This window comes from Polypterus senegalus, chromosome 1 (genome assembly GCF_016835505.1).
Source record: "Polypterus senegalus isolate Bchr_013 chromosome 1, ASM1683550v1, whole genome shotgun sequence".
Lineage (NCBI taxonomy): Eukaryota > Metazoa > Chordata > Cladistia > Polypteriformes > Polypteridae > Polypterus > Polypterus senegalus.
In genome coordinates, this window is record NC_053154.1 from 312129634 (window position 1) to 312149081 (window position 19448).

Here is a 19448-nt window from a genome sequence, read left to right on the forward strand (position 1 = left end):
TACAGTGCCTTCCATAACATTTTTCGCTGATTCCACCCTCAGATCCACCATCTGAAATTCCAAATCAAACACTTCAGACCTGATTAAAGTGCACGTTGCAGAGTTTTATTTAAGGGGATCTGCATACATTTCAGTCACACCACACTTTTTCTGCACGGGGGGACCTGCAGACAAATGGCATCACAGGTGTTTGTGATTCCTCAGGTATGTTTCATAAGGTACCTCAGCTTTCTTCTACCCTTTGGAGTCTGTAGTTGCCATTGTTCAATATGAGGACAACAGTTATGCCAATGAAAGTCAAAGAAGCCATTATGAGGCTGTAAAACAAGAATAAAACCATTAGAGACATCAATAAAACCTTAGGGCAGTGGTTCTCAAAAGTGTTCGTCGGGCCCCCCTGGGGAGGGCGCGAAGAAGTGAAAAAAAGAAAACAAGAATCGAAAATATGAAAACTACATCTATTGAAACCAAAACAAATGAACTTAAACTATATTCTAATACTAGAAAAATAAATACAGAGTTAGATAAATGTCGATAAAAGTTAAGTAGTGTGAACTTGGCCCGGACACAGACAGGCGGACATGTTGTTTAAAACCACCACACGTTTATTAAACACAATTATTTACAATAAAGGTCACTCAGACCCAGTCCAATGGTCACACAGACCTTAGTCACGTGCACAAAATGAACCCCACACAGTCACAATCCTGGCCACAATGCCTTGTCTTCGGGCCGCCTCCACAGTTCCTCTTGCCTCGTCCGCGGAAGTGCCGGCTGTCCTCCTGACAGGTCTTCCCCCCAGCACTTCCTGGTGTGGCGGAAGTGCTGGGGCAACAAGTCTCCAAGACATCGGGGCGCCTCCTGGCGGTGACCACGGGCCCCTACAGGGAAAGGCTTCCATGCCCTTGACCCGTGGCCCCCAAAGCAACCCGGAAGGCGAACCCCACGTGACCCAGGCAGGGCTCTGACCCTCTTCCGGTCCCTCCTGGCGTCCCGGCCGGGTCATGGCCTCTGGCATCCCTGACAGTAGGTATAATAAAATATGCATCTGTGATATATCATTAATTAAAAAAGAACAAATTGGTATTAGTGGGCTCCTTTCAAAAAAATATTAAGGGTGGCGCGATTAAAACTGTTATGAAAACTCGGGTCGCAAATACGAAAAGGTTGAGAAACACTGCCTTAGGATGACGTAAACTGTCCAGAATATCATGAAGAAGAAAGAACACACTGAGGAGCTCAGTAATCACAAAGGGACTGGTAGGCCAAGGAAGACCTCCAATGCTGATGACAGAAGAATCTGTGGTCAAGAAAAAGCCCCAAACGCCTGTGCGACAGACCAGAAACAGACTTCAGGGGTCCGATGTAGATGTCTGAGAGATGACTAGCAGCAGAAGACTTCATCAACAGAAACACAGAGGCCACACCACAAGAACAGGATGGCCAGGTTACTGTTTGCAGAAAAGGACTTCAAAGAGCCTGCAGAATTCTGGGAATAAGTCATGTGGACATACGGGACAAAGATGAACCTGCTGTATCAGAATGATGGCAAGAGCAAAGTTGATAAGGAACTGCCCGAGATCCAAAGCAGACCACCTCATGTGTTAAACCAGAAGCTGGGGGTGTTATGGTTTGGGTATGTATGGCTGCCACAGGTCCTGACACACTTCTCTTTATTGATGATGTGACTGTTGACGGCAGTGGCACAATGAATACTGAGGTGTAGAGAAATATCTGATCGGTTCAAGTTTCAGTAAAGACCTCCAAACTCATTACACGGCGCTTCACCCTACACAAGATAATGATCCAAACAGACTTCTGAGGCAACACAGGAGTTTGTCAAAGCTGAAAAATGGAAAATTCTTGAATTGCCAGGCCAGTCACCCGATTTCAATTCAACTGAGCAGGCCTTCCACATGCTGAAGAGAAAACATAAGGGTGACAAGCCCCCCTTGCAACAAGCAGGAGCTGAAGATGGCTGCATTAGGGGCTTAGCAGAGCATCACCAGGGAAGATCCTCAGCATTTGGTGATGTCGATGAATGGCAGACTTATCATTGCATGCTGAGATACGCGACAAAGTCCTAAATATGACAAAGGCTTTAATAGACCTGCCATTGCTGTGTCCCAAACATTATGGTGGCCAGAAATGGGGGAACTGTGCAAAAAAAGTGCTGTCATTTCTACATGGTGTGACTGAAATGAATGCAAATCCCCTTAAAGTAAAGACTGCAATGTGCACTTTAATCACATTTGAAGTGTGTAATTTGTCATTTTAAACTGCAGACTGTGTACCACACTACTTGGTAGTGTATTCTATAAGTATCTATGGATCTCTGTGTAGTAAAAACTCCCTAATGTTTTGGTGAAATTTCCTGTTAACAAGTTTCCAACTGTTTCCCCGTGTTCTTGATGAACTCATTTTAAAGTCACTGTTTCAATCCACTGAACTAATTCACTTCATAATTTTAAACATTAAGTCAGGTCTCCTCTTAATCTTCTTTTGCTTAAACTGTAAAGGCTCAGCTCTTTTAATCTTTCCTCATAACTCATCTCCTAGAACCCTGGAATCAGCCTAGTCGCTCATCTCTGGACCTTCTCTAGTGCTGCTATGTCCTTTTTGTAGCCTGGAGACCCAAACTGCCTACAGGACTCCAGATGAGGCCTCGCCAATGTATTATAAAGATGGAGCAGAACCTCCTGTGACTTGTACTGCACACATCAAGGCGCTATATAACCTGACATGCTGCTAGCCTTCTTAATGGCTTCTGAACCCTGTCTGGCAGTTGACAGCTTAGAGTCCACTTCTTCTTCTTTCGGCTGCTCCTGTTAGGGGTTGCAACAGAGGATCATCTTGTTCCATTATCTTTCTGTCCTCGTCATCTTGCTCTGTCACACCCATCACCTGCATGTCCTCTCTCACCACATCCATAAACCTTCTCTTAGGCCTTCCTCTTCCCTGGTAGCTCTATCTTTAATAGTTTAGAGTCCACTATGACTCCTAAATCCTTCTGATAAGGCATACTTTTGATTTTCAAAACCAACCACTGTGTATTCAAACCAAACATTTTTATGTCCTATGTGTCATATGTTACATTTACTGACATTAAATGTCTTCCGAAACAAATCTGCCCAAGCCTGTCTGCTGTCCAAGTCCTTGTGTAATGATATAATGGATTCCAAATTACCTGCTAATCCACCAATCTTGATATCATCTGCAAACTTAACCAGCTTGTTACTTATTTTCTTGTCAATATCATTTATATATTAAACATATCAGTGACCTCGGTACTGGCCCCTGACGGACGGCACTCATAACTTCACCCAATTCTGATAAGGTTCCTTGCACCAACACCCTCTGTTTCTTGTGTCTGTGCCAATTCTGCACCCATCTACAAACAATGCCCTGAACTCTCACTTCTTTTAGTTTGATGCCCAACCTCTCATATGGCACATTATCAAATGCAGATCTGAACATTTTGGAGGTGTGCACTGCTAGAACTTCATGGTGGTGTTCTTCCACCATCTACTTTTCTAATGCAATGGTCCTCCACCCTGTGTGCAGCGGGAACCAGCCACTGCCCCATTTTAGTCTTCAGCACTAAGGCAGGTAGGGTCCAAGTCTGAGTGAACAACACTTACACATCATGATTGCGATGAAAACAGTCAAGATGAGCAGCAGCGCCAGAACGAGGAACACGCGCTCGTTCACTGTAAGGTCAGTTGTCTGGCTGGTAATCATGTTTGTAGTTTTTGGACTCTTTGCTTCTGGCCCTGTAGAAAAAAACAAAAATATTTCAAAATGTCTGCCTGCTCACAATGCAAAATTAGTTTAGAAGCGTTCGGGAGTGATGCCAATAGAAAAGTATATTCTTAAAGTTAATGATTTATCCGTTAGGACTTGATCCATTAGGATTAAAAGTGAAGACGGAGGTCAAGAATTTAGGGGTAACTATTGACTCTGACCTGAATTTTAAATCGCATATTAATCAGAATACTAGAACAGCATTTTTTCACTTAAGAAATATGGGATAAGTTAAACCTCTTAAAACATTATAAGATGCTGAGAAATTCGTTCATGTTTTTGTTTTCAGTCGACTAGATTACTGTAACACACTCCCCTCAGGACCACCCAAAAAAGACATCAATCAATTACAATGAGTGTAGAATGCAGCTGTCAGAATCTTAACTAGGAAAAGAAAATCCGAGCACATCACACCAGTCTGAGCGTCACTACACTGGTAGTGAATTGACTTTAAAATAGTGCTTATAGTATCTGGTATCTGGTGTGACCCCCCAATAACTCAACTAAACATTTCCGGTAACTTTTGCTCATTCCTGCATACCGCCATTCCTCCGTTAAGAAAAGCTTCAGCTCTGGGATGTTGGTGGGTTTCCTCACATGAACTGTTCACTTCAGGTCCTTCCACAACATTTCGACTCTATTAAGGTCAGGACTTTGACTTGGCCATTCCAGAACATTCACTTTGTTCTTCTTTAACCATTCTTTGGTAGAACGACTTGTGTGCTTAGGGTCGTTGTCCTGCTGCATGAACCACCTTCTCTTGAGATTCAGTTCATGGACAGATGTCCTGACATTTTCCTTTAGAATTCTCTGATCTTATTCAGAATTCATTGTTCCATCAATGAAGGCAAGCCGTCCTGGCCCAGATGCAGCAAAACAGGCCCAAACCATGATACTACCACCACCATGTTTCACAGATGGGATAAGGTTCTTATGCTGGAATGAAGTGTTTTCCTTTGTCCAAACAGAACGCTTTTCATTTAAACCAAAAAGTTCTATTTTGGTCTCATCCGTCCACAAAACATTCTTCCAATAGCCTTCTGGTTTGTCCACGTGATCTTTAGCAAACTGCAGACGAGCAGCAATGTTTTTTTTTGGAGAGCAGTGGCTTTCTCCTTGCAACCCTGCCATGCACACCATTGTTGTTCAGTGTTCTCCTGATGGTGGACTCATGAACATGAACATTAGCCAATGTGAGAGAGGCCTTCAGTTGCTTAGAAGTTACCCTGGGGTCCTTTGTGACCTCGCCGACTATTAAACGCCTTGCTCTTGGAGTGATCTTTGTTGGTCGACCACTCCTGGGGAGGGTAACAATGGACTTGAATTTCCTCCATTTGTACACAATCTGTCTGACTGTGGATTGGTGGAGTCCAAACTCTTTAGAGATGGTTTCGTAACCTTTTCCTGCCTGATGAGCATCAACAACTCTTTTTGTGAGGTCCTCAGACATCTCCTTTGTTCGTGTCATGATACACTTCCACAAACATGTGATGTGAAGAGCAGACTTTGATAGATCCTGTTCTTTAAATGACACAGGGTGCCCACTCACACCTGATTGGCACCCCATTGATTGAAAACACCGGACTTGAATTTCACCTTCAAACTAACTGATCATCCATGAGCTTCACATACTTTTGCCACTCACAAATATGTAATATTCGATCATTTTCCTCAATAAATAAATGACCAAGTATAATATTTTTGTCTCATTTGTTTAACTGGTTTCTCTTTATCTACGTTTAGGACTTGAGTGAAAATCTGATGATGTTTTAGGTCACATTTATGCCGAAATATAGAAAATTCTAAAGGGTTCAAGCACAACTGTGTACTATATATATGTACACTATATATATACACTATATATATATATATATATATATATATATATATATATATATATATATATATATATATATATATATATATATATATATATATATTGTGAATGCTGGCCCCGGCACAGACAGACGGACGACATATTTTCACCCAACACACTTTTATTTACAATATTTACAAGTTCCATAAGTCACGTGCACTCACACAACCCCAGTGCCCCTGGCACTGAATCCCCCAAAGTCCAGGGCCCACAGTCTCTGTGCCTTTGTTCCTGGCCGCCTCCTGTCCTCTCTCCAGCTCCGTCAATACTGCCTCCCAACTTCCACCAATGACTGGAGGGAGGCGGCCCCTTTTATGGGAATCCGGATGGGCTCCAGCTGCTTCCCGGCACTTAACGTTGGCCACACCCCTGTGTGGTGGAAGTGCCGGCTGCGCACGGAAGCCGTCCGTGTCTCCCCGGTCGTCTTCCCCCCGGCACTTCTTGGTGTGGCGGAAGTGCCGGGCTCCCGGGATAAATAGGCACTGGGGCGCCGCCTGGCAGTGGCCACGGGTCCCTACAGGGCTGGGCTTCAAAGCCCCCTACCCGAGGCCTCCTGCATAAACAGGACGGACGCCCCTTCTCGGTCTGGAGGAGGCACACGCCCTCCTCTGGTCCTCCAAGGCATCCCGGCCGGGAGGACCACACGGGATGAACCGGCATCGGGGCACCCGAGGCCCCCAATATAACCAGGACGGACGCCCCCTCGCGGTCTGGAGGAGGCACAAGCCCTCCTCTCCTCCTCCTGGGCGTCCTGGGGACCACAATATATATATATATATATATATATATATATATATATATATATATATATATATATATATATAAATCCAACGTCTGTCTGTCTGTCTGCTTTTCACGAGAGAACTACTTAACGAATTCAGATCTGGGATTTTTTTTTCTAGAATTTGCTTGAATGTTCCGGTTGATTTTGCGACTTCTCTCATCTTGTTAAGTATCTTAGTTTGCTTGCGGTTACGATTTCGCAAATCCAAGAGAGATGCAGTGGGCTGATGGGAAGGGGGTGGTCCCTCCTCAGTCATGCGCCAGCCTCCATTCAAGTCGCTCTACCTGTCGCCACATGTTGCTGCTTACCTCGCCTCCGCATAGCTAACGAGATCTGTTTGTTCAACAGACATCTAGAGATTGTTAAGGAGTAACGTTTGACGTTTTTGAGAGAGAGATCAGAGCTACGTGTGTTTTAGAAGGTAGCTGCTGATTGCCAGACATATCACAGTCATTTGCTCTTCTTTCCACACGGGGGACGCTCTCCCATCAGAGCTGAACACGATCAGACACAGTGCCATCGTTTGATGTTCGAGTGTACCTACCTTCTGCTTGGACAGAATTACAGTTTTTTTTAATTGATTTTTAAAGTTTGTCCTATTTCACTACTACGTGGGCAGAGGCATGGGAGACAGCTAGTATATTATAAAATTAATTTAAAATAAATCAATGTAATGTAATGCATGGAAATCTATTAAACAAATAGTCATTTGCATAACCTTTTCTAACCTACTCAATGAACTTTACATAGAGAGAGGAGGCTACTTCAACCTCTATGACCATCAGACTAAAAACCATGTTACACGGCACGTTATCAAAAAGACAATAACTCCACCGTGACACATGGTGATGGCAGCATCAGGCTGTGGACATGGTTCTCTGTGCCAGGCCATTGGAAGGATTGTGAGGGAAAAATTAAAAACTAAATACAAGGAAATCCTGGAGGAGAACCTGATGAAGTCGGTCAGAACCCTGCACTCTGGGACAAGACAACAAGGCCAAGCATAAAGCCAAAGCTACAGAGAAATGGCTTCAAAACAACAATGCTGAATGTCCTGGAGTATCCGAGTCAGAGTCCAGTGCTCATATTTATCAAGTGTCTCAGAGTAGGAAACTGGTCCAGACTAGCTCAGAGTGAAGGAAATTTGGAGTAGGAGTAATAGCATTTTATCCATTTTTCAAATTGAGGAAACCACATCTAATTCCATCTGGGTAATTAGGAGTTGCTTAATATTGTGAAGAGGCTACAATTACATGCAGCTTAGTGTATTATGCTACCATATTGTATTATCCTTTTGCTCCTTCTTCTACTTGGATTATTATTATTATTATTATTATTATTATTATTATTATTATTATTATTATTATTATTATTATCCAACTTAATAAAAGGATATGAGTCTGGGTGTCTATGTGTCCATCTAGTTGCTATGTCTCTGCCATTCGAAAAGTTGGCACATCACAAACATATTTAGTAATAAAACGCATAGCATTATTCATTCCAACAGGTGGTGCATCACAAACATTAACAACTGCTTTTACGAATTCCATACCAAAAGACATATAGCATATACAAATGCTAAATGTGGTGCACTACAAACATTAACATTGAGGTCTACATTGACTTAGATTTCATCCCAGCCTAGACTGATAGCAGAAATAGTCATTATTATCCACCCATTATCCCACCCGCTATATCCTAACTACAGGGTCACAGGGCTCTGCTGGAGCCAATCCCAGCCAACACAGGTCGTAAGGCAGGAAACAAACCCCGGGCCGGGCGCCAGCCCACTGCAGGGCACACATACACACACACAACTACACACCAGGGAAAATTTAGAATCGCCAATCCACCTCACCTGCATGTCTTTGGACTGTGGGAGGAAACCCATGCAGACATGGGGAGGACATGCAAACTCCACACAGGGAGGACCCGGGAATCGAACCCACAGGTCTCCTTACTGCGAGGAAACAGCATAGCTTCATAACTTCTTCTCATATTCTACTCTGAGGTAGGAGAAGTCTTAGTCTAACCAGACTTTTACTGCAATTCCTAGGAGTAATTCTGAGGTGCTTCATATATACGAGCACAGATCTTCATCCAGCAGACAATTTATGGCTGGACTTGACTAAGGCTGTCCACTCACGATCCCCATGACACACGACAGAGCTGGAGAAGAATGGAGAAAAATGGAAGAGCTGACAGAGAGCAAACTGACTCAAGTCTGTCATGGCTTCCTTTTACTAAATACTGACTTGAAGGGGGTGTATACTTACGCAATCAATGACATTATGTTTCATATTTGTAGTTATTTGATATCACTCTGCCTAGGTCTGTTTTCACTTTGACATTAAATGTCACATCATGCGGTCATCACAAGATATGACCTGTTGTTGACATCATCAAGGGGTGACATATAACAGTGGAATCTCAGGTCACTACTGTAATTCGTTTCCAAAACTCTGGTCGTAACCCGATTTGATTTGTGACCCGAACTAATTTCCCCCATTGGATTGTATGTAAATACAATTAATCTGTTACTGACCGTACAAACTGTATGTAAATATATATATTTTTTAATATTTTTATGTACAAAAATAGTTAATTACACCATAGAATGCACAGCTTACCAGTAAACTAAATGTAGAAACATTGAATAACACTGAGAAAACCTTGAACAGAGAAAACTAACATTGCCAGAGTTCACGCTACAGCCTTATGAACTGCTCGCTGTAAACACTTTTTTTAATGAGTTTTAAGCACATGGAAAAAATGAACATTTGAAAAATCTGTAATTTTTACAAAAACTAACCATAAACAACCAAGAAAACTAACCTTGGATGAGTCGAGTTCTGACATGAAGGAAGTGAGTAGGAACTGGGTGCAGAGGAGATTACAGTTTTGAGGTAGAGTCCGACTCAGCGATGGAGGGCGAGAACACGCATGTCTGACCAAGAACAATGTACAGGGAGAGACTGAACACGTGCAGAAATCATTGACGCGTACGAACTGGAAAGGAAACTGGCTGGCTGCCAGTGTTTTTGTTCGCCACCCGAGTGTGTGGTCATGAACAGTTTGGTGAACTTTTTGGTCGTAACCCGATTTGTACGTGTTCTGAGACGTTCGTGACCCGAGGTTCCACTGCGACAGAAAAAATGTACAAAATGACCAAAGCCATCTTTAAGGAAACTGAAGAAAAAATGGTAAATATGTGTAAGCGTGTCCAGATTTGAAACCCTGCTAGACAGTATAGACCACAGCACCAATGGCTCACGCCCCTTGACAGCTGGTGTGAGGAGTCTGCATGTTCCCCTCATGTTCTTGTACTTTATAAATTTGTCTTAAGTCAGTGAGTTTACCCCCTTGTGGATGGGCAGCCCTTTCACCCTTCCATTCTTAATATTCAGCACTCTGACCTTTTATCCCCTTTGATGGTCAGTTAGTCTCCTTGCTGCCCATTTTAACTCTTATATCCCAAAATTGCTAGTTGCTCTTAACACACTTTGGCACACCCCTAAGCACTTGAAAGAGGACATGAATGCCATTTTGATGCATCTTACCTCTCAAGATTTGAAGAAGTGAATGTTCTGTCCAGTATCCAGTAGACATGTAAGCCTGACATGTATACAGCCCAGCATCATCCAGGTCAACGTTCCTTAGCAGCAATGAGAAGTTTCCACTTGGCAGCTCCTTCACAAATACCTCCGTCCTTCCCCTGAAGCGTCCATCTTGGTGCACGTGCACATCAGCACCCTTCTCATGCCGGTGAACCACCGTGGTCTTGTTGAAGAGCCAGTCAAGCACCTGAAGCGAAATCGACATGCTAGCCTTCACTGGAAAGCTGCAGTTCAGAAGGACTGTGGAGCCCACAATGGCTTCTACTTCTGGAACTTCATCACCTGAGTCAATGTCTGGAACAAGAAAGAAAAGTCAGCTTTGACAGATCATGTGGGACCCTAAGACAATGTCACCAACAGTTTTACTACCTTGGCATTACAGTGCCTTCCTGCCTCTGCAGTTCCTTCTAATAGTTATGATGTTCATATCCTACAATCTCTGCCACAATTATCTCCTTTGTCAGAACACCTCTGGTCCTCAGACAGACCCATCCATGTCCAGTGAACCGCCATCAGTGGTCCACATCCTGGATCTGTCCACAACCTCAAGTCCTGTGATGTTCTGAACTCACACAGAACAGTAAGAAGATAAAACTCATTTAGCTGGATAGCCAGACACTGCCCTTGTGTGCCTTAGCTCATCCAAATCAAATCACCAATGTAAAGACGGGATGCCATCATTAGATTGTGAGGTCATAAACAGTGTCCTTCAGGGCTCAGGACGCAGACCATTACTGTGGTCACTCTGTATGCTGTGATTACGAGACTGGACAGGTGGAGTGTAGATAGATAGATAGATAGATAGATAGATAGATAGATAGATAGATAGATAGATAGATAGATAGATAGATATGAAAGGCACTATATGATAGATAGATAGATAGATAGATAGATAGATAGATAGATAGATAGATAGATAGATAGATAGATAGATAGATAGATAGATATGAAAGGCACTATATGTTAGATAGATAGATAGATAGATAGATAGATAGATAGATAGATAGATAGATAGATAGATAGATAGATAGATAGATAGATAACATTTAATCCACACTAATAAATGGATAAGTGTCTATGTATTTGTCTCTGAAGCTGTCCATTTGATATATTTCTGTCATTCCAACAGATGGCACATCATAAACATTAACACTGTTTTTATGAATCCCATACCAAATGGCATATAACACAGATGCATAATGTATTTGTATTGCATTGTTAATTCAGCCCATCTTGATAATCATAATTCTTTACATTTATATAATGTTTTTTCTCAATACTCATTTACTTCTGTGGGTGCAGAGCCACTTTAACCACCACTAATGTGCAGCACTCACCTGAACTATGCAACAGCAGCCATTTTTGTGCCAGTATGGTCACCATAAATTATCTGTTAGATAGCCAATTAGAGAAAGGGGATGATTAGGGGGGCAGAATGATAGGCTGTGCTGGGCAATCTAGCCAGAACATTGGGATACACCCTACAGTTCACAAAGGATGCTCAAGGATGACAACAGAGAGTCAGAACCTCAGGTTTATGTCTCCTCCAAAGGACAATGCCATTTTTACAGTCCAGTGTCCCCATCACTGCACTGGGGCATTGGGATCCAAATTCACACCACAAGGTAAGCGCCCCCTGCTGGCCTCACCAGCACCTCTTCCAGCAGCAAGCCAAGCTTTTTCTAGATGTTTTCCCATCTAAATACTGGCTGGGCTTGAATATGCTTAGCTTTAGGTGGGTGACCTCTTCTGAGGTACATCTGGTATGGCTGCTAGATAAGTAGCACAGCTAGTTGATGGATAAAAAGTTTGGCAATTCATTCACCTTCAGCCTATCGCGCCCTTCATTTCAGACCTGACATATGTTTCCTTAGCATTAAAAATCTCAAGACTTCTGCTTGCACTCTGCTGTTGACTTTGACCCTAAGCACAAACATTTACATTTAACATGTAAGTCACCTTTGAACTGTTAAGTGAATTAAATATTTTTCTCACCAATGCCAAACATCAGGAAGAAGAATCCGAGCAGAGATGTGACTAACATGATGTTGAAATCTGAAAAAGACAAAAGACAAATGTAACCTTGTTGCCCTGCAGTCAGTCACTTGTGAAATTAAACTGTCTCGGGGACTTTGAGTAAAGGTGACCCGTGCCAGGTGACCTCAGACTGGATGACAGCTCAGAGCTCAGGTGTGTTCTGTTTTCCCGATGTGTCCTTCTGTACGTTACAGTCTTGTGTCACAGGTGCTGTCCGTCAAATTCTCTTTTGAATCAGAGGGACGCTGTCAGGTGGGCTCTGGTGAAGCACCAAAAAGAGAAGGCTAGGAACAGAGTGGGCCTGCAGTGAAGTGAAGAGAGGCTGTCCTCTGACGTACAGCAGAAGACGCTTGATTTTAAACACACAGTCATTCATTGTTGTTCATTCCTGCTATAGACATGGCAGTCACACAAGCTGTTCCACACCCCTTGACTTTATAAAAATTCAAATGTATCCTACAGAGATCCCTGTTTGGTTAAGCACACAGGCAAATAAACTTTTTGAGCACACAGAAAAACAAAAAAGGGTACGAGAGTAAAACGAGAGACAAGATTTACGGTCAAGAGAACAAGCAAGAGGTCAAAACCAACGGTAACACGTAAGTCTTTTTTGAAAGTTTTTGGTATCCTCAGATCAGAATGAAGAAATAGCTTCCCAGCTGTCCTTTTACCCCATCATGTCGATTAAGCACAGGTCACGACTTCAGAGGCCACGTCCCTAGAAAGACAGGGATGCAGATCTAACAATGGGATCACAAAATGGCGGTGATTGAGAACCTAAAATGGTGTCCACTGGAATTACAAAATGATGGCAACTGAGAACCTAAAATGGTGTCCACTGGAATTACAAAACAAAACACAACTTCTGAATCATTTCAAAATTTAATGAATAAAAAGAACAGAATCCTTGATTTCAATAACCTCCAATACAAGTACAACAGTATGCCGAATAAAATCCAATTATGGCACTGCCTCATTAATAGAAGAGAAGGTGTTGTGCCCCCTTCTGGCTTAAGGAAGAAGTCCCAAATTCAAGGCCAACACTACATAACCCCTGTGGACCCTTATTATTCACCTACTTAAGCTCCAAATGTAAAATCAATCAATCTATCGATTGCAGTGGGATTACAAAATGGTGGTGACTGAGAACCTAAAATGGCGTCCATTGTAATTACAAAATGATGGCAATTGAGAACCTAAAATGGCATCCAAGACATCAATCAAATCCCAAGTCCCAAATTCAAGGCCAACACTACATAACCCCTGTGAGCCCTATTATTCACTTACTTAATCTCCAAATGTAAAATCAATCAATCGAGTGCAGGTAAACATGTCATGCTCTACTTATAAGAGGCTTGGTGCGCTGTTCAGCACTGTAAGGCGCTATATAAAATTGACAAACCCTTATTTTTGTTTGTTCTGCTTCCTTCCAAATGACTGTCTGGACACTCCGATGTGTTCTACTTGTGTGTTTGTATGTGCCTTGTGCTTGACTAACGTCCCTTCAAGGATGGACCCTGCCTTACACCCAATGCTGTTGTGGTAGGCTCCTGTTTCTTGTGACACTGAACTGGACTAAACCAGTACTAATCATGGATGGACAACTGTCCATTTCTATCAAATGGTAGCTGAAAAAAATGTGAAATCTTAATGGGGCAAACGTAGACACCACTGACAAGCAGTGTGACCCTGAGCGAGTCATTTCACTATCAGCGTTCACACAGTTCGGTAAATCATTTCCACTTGCGGTGGGCTTCACTTGCTGTATGCAACCACATTTATTCACTTCCTGCTGGATGTCACACTAGGCATTCAGACCCTCGACTCAATGACAGATTCCATCTTCAGATCTCTGTTTCCATGTCTTGCATTTGGAAGAATAGAAAAGTCAGTCAGTCGGTCATTTTCCAACCCGCTGTATCCTAACTACAGGGTCACGGGGGTCTGCTGGAGCCAATCCCAGCCAACACAGGGCGCAAGGCAGGAAACAAACCCCGGGCAGGGCGCCAGCCCACTGCAGAATAGGAAAGTCTTAAAGGTTATACTGATCCTTCAATTTAGTGGTTCCCAACTCCCTTCATTTAGGCTGCAGGTCTATAAGACTGTGTTTCTTGCATAGGGGTTAGGTAGTTCCCCTCATAATTTTCTGGTCCTCAGGGCCATTTTAGTTTAATTTATTTTTTACAATGAGTTTGGTTGTTCTCCTCACCCTTTTAAGTTTCAGGCCATTAACGCATTAATTTTGTGCCACTGATCAATTTTCAAAACTCCGTAAGCAGTTACTCGTAGCAGGGACATTCTTAGGCATACGTGAACTACGCATCCACGTAGGGTCCTGACCGTGAGGGGGGGCCCCCGGCCCTTCCCCGACTTACAATTTTTTTTTTTGTCGGACTGTGGGCCCTTGTCATGCCCCTGGCACTGCAGCCGTCTGTGCCAGTCCCTCACGTCGTGTGTCACGATACCCTCCTCATTCTAAATTTTATCGTTCTTTTCCCGGTGTTTTATTAGAACACCTTCCTGAGCTCAAGCCCCCCCAATCCCCCAACCCCCCAAACAAGGCCTGCACATTTTTGAACCATGTAGGGCCCCCAAACTGCTAAGAATGGCCATGCTCGTAGCTTACATCCTAAATAAGGGTGATGTAATTAATTACGAAAAGCATCAGGGGCCTCATGTACAGAACATACACTACAACATGGCGTACGGACAAGACTGAAACTGTGTATACACAGATGCGTAAAACTGTGTAAGCAAAGTACCCTGCACTTTCCCTTTATAAGTCCCAGTCAACATGAATTTCAACATACATGCACATGCCTACAGCCCCACTCCGACTCCTCCCAGAATTACTGTGACCTGACATTGGCTCGATAGACATATGAACGCCAACAAAATAGCACCGATTAAAACGCGGCATCAAAATCGCGCCGACAAAATCGCGAAAGATTCATTAAATATGAATTACTAGTGTAAAGCATATATAATAATGTTTACTTAAGAAGGCAATATTATGAGACACGGCACGCAGATAGTCCTTAAGATCACGCCCTGCATATGTAGGAAGAATTGCAGCAAGATGTCTTTGATAGTTGAGTGTATTTAGACTTGCTGGCTGCCTGACTGCTGGTAATTCCGCTTTGTATACGCCGCGTTATGTCAACCCTCGACTGAGTTATTTGTTCGCGGCATGCCATCAGCAGATATAACAGTTATAACCTAGCACATAATGTGTACATAATGCGCACGTACGCGTCCCACTCTCTTGGCCTCTCTCGCGATTTTGTCGTGGCGATTTTGTCGGCGCGCATTTGTCGAAAACCAATTAGCGGGTTTGTCGGTGCTCATTTGTCTATCGCTCTTTTGTCGGTGAACCAGAATTACACCTATTTGAATATGCAAATCAATATAAATAGCCCCTTCCATTCAATGTTTTGTTAAATGGCAAAAGCAAATGTAAAAAAGAACAATTTCTGTAAATGCGAAATGGAGGTCCTGCTCAGTGAAGTGGAGACAAAGAAAAACATACTATTTGGTGGCTTAAGCAGTGGTATAAGCAACAACATGAAATTGATGGAGTGGCACAGCGGGGCAAAGGAACTCAAAACTATTATTTCAGACAGTGCATGAAATAAAAGTGGTCAGATATCAAAATGATGTGAAAAGGTGAGTCACGGCCCACCGTTTGTCATATGTAAGGACCACAGAGAAGAACAAAAAAAAGGGACACAGTGAATAAAAAAGGTCTATGTTGAGATTAAAGTCAAAAAGTCAACTTTAATCTCAAAATTTCAACTTTAATCTTGCCGTTTAATTTGTCATTAAAGTAGAACGTTGTAAACTTCATCTTAAAATCAATGTTTAATGTGCTAGAGTTTCTCAAATCCCATCGTAACTAAAGTAGCACATTAAAAGCTTTGTATTCTAAGTGTTCCCTAACCTAGTTGTTAATCACTCTGTGCTTCTTAAATGGGCTTTCTCTTACACTGACAGGAGCGCTCAGGCAGTGATCGACACACAGAATACATTACATTCATGATATTACAGCTAGCTGAAAATTTTAGTGATCAAGATAAGATGAATACTTGATGTCATTTTCATGATGAAATGCATTAAAGCATGCATTAAACATGTGGGGGCACGATGACATAGCGATAGCGTACAGTAGTTGCTTCTCAGTAAGGACTTCACGTCCTGGGTGTACCCTGCCTCGAGTCTGTATGCTTTCCTGGTGGACTTCCTTCCAAAATCGTGCAGATTAGGGGATTTAGGGATGATGATAAATTAATGATACTAGTATATGTGTGTGCTCATGTTCACACTGGGGTGAGCTGGCGCCCCCATCCAGGGATTGTTCGTGCCTCGCACACAATGCTTGCTGGTACGGACACAACTCCGAATGGATAGATGGATGGAATAATTAAACATGTATAATGAAGATTTGTTCAATGTTTAGATGACACAATTGGCTGCAAGAATCGCAAGCCTGAGCCAAGGAGAAGTTGCGAACCTGACATTGTGGTGTCGGGAAAACTGCCTCCAGCTCAACGTCAGCAAAACCAAGGAGCTGGTGGTGGACTTCAGCAGGAGACTATAAGACCCTCATCATTAACGGGACTCCAGTGGAAAGGGTGAACAGTTTTAAATACCTGGGGGTTCACATCTCTGAGGACCTGACATGGTCTGAACACATCCAAGTTCAGACCAAAAGGACAAAGTGGAGACTCTGCCATCTCAGACAGCTTAGGAAGTTTGGGGTCTCTTCAGGGATTCTAAAGACTTTCTACTGTGGTGCTATGGAAAGTATCCTGACACAGAACATTACATCCTGGTTTGGAAACTGCTGTGTTCAGGACCGTAAAGCCCTACAGAGAGTGATCCGTGCAGCAGAACACTGCTGCAGGTTAGCTCTACCATTTACACCAGAAGATGGAGGACCAGAGCTCTCAGGATTATCAAAGACTCCTCTCATCCCAGCAATAGCCTGTTTCATCTGTTAAAATCAGGCAAAAGGTTTTGTAGCATCCTGGCCAGGACAGAGAGACTCAGAAGGAGTTAAATAAGAACATGCCATCTCATCCATGACCCTCCTCATACTTAGACTGGACTGGAATTTGTACTATGCCGTCTACCCTTACCTTGTTTTGGAATTGGTCTGTCATTTAACTGTGCACCTGCCTAACTTTGGTTTTGCACAATAATTATTGCACTATTGCACATTAATACTTAATTCTACTTTATTCACTTAATTTTACTTATTTATTGCTAGCAGGAGTATCCGGCGTTGCCCGGGAATGTATAACCGATGAATTTCCCAAATGAAAGAAACAGAACATACAAATAGAACAAACAGTTTTCTGATTAACATTTTATTGTAAGTTTATCCACTCTGGATTCTTTCTGCTGTGGTGTTTCCTGACGACTTTGAAATAGACTTTCTTGTGGCATCTGAAGTGGACCTTCCAATTCTATGTCTTTTTTTCGCTGGCATGGGTATATCAGCGGAAAGTAGGACAATTATAATGTGTTACATGGTAATACGTACGGAATAAGCACCACAGTGAGATGAATTTACTTTATTTACAATATGTCGGAAAGCGTTTGTAAGGAGCGTCTGTGTTGAACCCTGCTGCCATCTAACGGACATTGGCGATAGTAACTATAGAGAGAAGTGACATACAACCGGTGCTGTGTCTGGGGAAAATGGTGGGGGAAGGATGCTGTCTTTTTATGACGAGTCTCTGTTCAAAGGTGCTTGTATATAACGGACATTGGCGAATAAAATACAGCACTATCAGTGCATGTGGGAGTGTGATGTGTAGAAATGCGGGTGTGTCAGCCGGTGACGCGCACTGGGATGTTCACATTTTACATCCAAATGGCAGTTCCCCTTCACCCGATCAAAGCAGTCGGCCTTCTCATACTTGGACACTTGTACCATCTCTTGGCAATTTAAAGAAACATAGGCAAAGAGCGACGCAAAGAGACCAAAACTGCCGCTAGATAGCGCCGCGGTGAACATCTGCTGCAACGTGAGGCCATCTTGTCGATGATAAGTACGGGGACGTGTACCGAACGTTGTGTCGGTGAAAAGGTGCCCTGCACTTCACCACGAACATTTTTCCCAACCAAACATACCCCATGACCTTCTCCTGGTCACAAAGGAGCCCCATCCTCAGTTTGGTGCCGATCGGACGCCCGGTGCAGATTTGTATGGCGGACAAACATACACGCATACACACACACATACACACATACATACATCGACTCTGCTTTATATATTAGATGTTCGATTATACTGTTATCTTTCAATCTAGGACTTTTTTGTTAATCTCACTGATTCTTCTAACTTTGCACAGTTTTGATAAGTGGATCAGGATGCATTTCACAGCGTGTTGTCCCTTATAGCTATGCATGTGACAAATAAAGAATATTCAATCTTGAGGAGACAACACGAGAAAGATCCAGTGACTGCATGGTTTTATTCTGTTTTTTTGTCATCGGATTATTTATTGGATTTTAACTAACCTGTTTTTAAGGATTATTTATTTATGTATTTAGCACTTATGACAACAGACAGAACTCCTCATATTCTGCAATATGGTCATATTCACGTCAAAAGACCTGCAGGAAGAACAAAAAAGCTTTGACTGGATAACATTAGAGATGACTGTAAAGTAATACATTTGTTTGTAGTGAAAGCTGAACAACTGCTACAGGGTAGACAACAATGGAGAGTTGCTGTGGATAAGCTGCCATAGTGTGCACTGGCATCGGAGTAGACAAAAGAAGAAGAAGAAGATTTACATACGTGTTGAGGGAGTACTGCAATGTTTCAACACTTTGTGGAAAACAAAAAGCAGTGCACTTTACACCTACTCTACCTCTTGACTGTCCTCATTTGTGTGGCTCATCCTCAGTTATGTTATCGACAGATCTGGGTTCAAGCTGCCAAGGAGCATGGAGCTAACCCGGACCATCACGCAGATCAAGGTAGAGAGTGTTTGCCATCAAGAATTCAGGGATACGAAGATTAGCACAAAAGTATAACTGAAAGACGTCGGCAACTAAGGAACAAACAGCTTAAAAAACGGAGAGCTTTAACTACCTTGGATCCAAGCACATACTGTAGTGGGTGGTGACAACATGATGGGCACATCAACATGAATAGCTATAGCACTAAATGCTCGGATGGCTTCTGGAAGAACATGAATAGGGGCGGAGAGGTTCCTGTTCTCGTCACTTATACTAACAATCGCTCCAGAACCTGGACATTATGAAAGGCTGAAGAAAAGAAGCTCCTAGTTTTTGATATGATGGTTCTTCATTT

At 42.8% G+C, this 19448-nt stretch overlaps 1 protein-coding gene across 3 annotated transcripts in view; it reads right to left on the minus strand.

The window, feature by feature from the left end:
- The window catches only part of LOC120515142 (V-set domain-containing T-cell activation inhibitor 1-like), a 35340-nt gene that overhangs the window by 11241 nt on the left and 4651 nt on the right, over positions 1–19448 (minus strand). For 2 of the 3 annotated variants that reach the window (XM_039735890.1, XM_039735898.1), the window contains exons 2-4: positions 12077–12136; positions 10025–10375; positions 3642–3773 (exon numbers count right to left, since the gene is read on the minus strand). In XM_039735890.1, the coding sequence (XP_039591824.1) occupies positions 3642–3773; positions 10025–10375; positions 12077–12125 (532 nt within the window). In that variant the 5' untranslated portion in view covers positions 12126–12136. Of the gene's footprint in view, positions 1–83; positions 318–3641; positions 3774–10024; positions 10376–12076; positions 12137–19448 lie in introns of those variants that run through there. The other variant, XM_039735907.1, reaches the window with a different exon arrangement.